The sequence below is a fragment of the Bison bison genome, unplaced genomic scaffold (assembly GCF_000754665.1).
Source record: "Bison bison bison isolate TAMUID 2011002044 unplaced genomic scaffold, Bison_UMD1.0 scf7180017864377, whole genome shotgun sequence".
NCBI classification, from domain to species: Eukaryota; Metazoa; Chordata; class Mammalia; order Artiodactyla; family Bovidae; genus Bison; species Bison bison.
Genome location: NW_011494949.1, coordinates 427,412 through 427,972, shown reverse-complemented (window position 1 = coordinate 427,972; position 561 = coordinate 427,412). Strand labels below are relative to the sequence as shown.

Below are 561 nucleotides of genomic sequence, written 5' to 3'. Positions count from 1 at the left end.
AGCGTGGCCCCCATCCTGTCCATGTGAGTGGCTGCGGGGGGCTCCTGTTCACGGAGCAGGGGGTGCAGACGAGGCTGGGAGGACCCCCCGGGACCCAGCCCGGCCCTCACGGGAGTGGTGGCTGCAACTGGGAGGACCCCCGGGACCCAGCCCGGCCCTCACGGGAGTGGTGGCTGCAACTGGGAGGACCCCCGGGATCCGGCCCGGCCCTCACGGGGGTGGTGGCCACAGCTGGGAGGACCCCCGGGATCTGGCCCGGCCCTCACGGGGGTGGTGGCCACAGCTGGGAGGACCCCCGGGACTCGGCCCTCATGCTGCCGCTCGTGCCCCAGGTTTTTCCTCATGTGCTACATGTTCGTGAACCTGGCCTGCGCCCTGCAGACCCTGCTCCGCACGCCCAGCTGGCGCCCGCGCTTCAAGTACTACCACTGGTGAGCATGCAGAGCTGCTCCTGCCATCCCAGGGGCGTGTTGGGGGCAGCCCTGCCAGGGCCCCAGCCATCCTTCCTGGACCGGGGGTCTCCCAGCCCTGGGCACCCCCGCCCTTCCTGGACCAGCCGTT

General features: G+C 71.7%; 1 protein-coding gene across 1 annotated transcript in view; it reads left to right on the top strand.

The window, feature by feature from the left end:
• Nucleotides 1–561, top strand: part of SLC12A7 (solute carrier family 12 (potassium/chloride transporter), member 7) — a 34,240-nt gene that overhangs the window by 19,319 nt on the left and 14,360 nt on the right. The window contains exon 18 of the mRNA XM_010857133.1: nt 333–431. Coding sequence (XP_010855435.1) covers nt 333–431 — 99 coding nt within the window. The remainder of the gene's footprint in view (nt 1–332; nt 432–561) is intronic.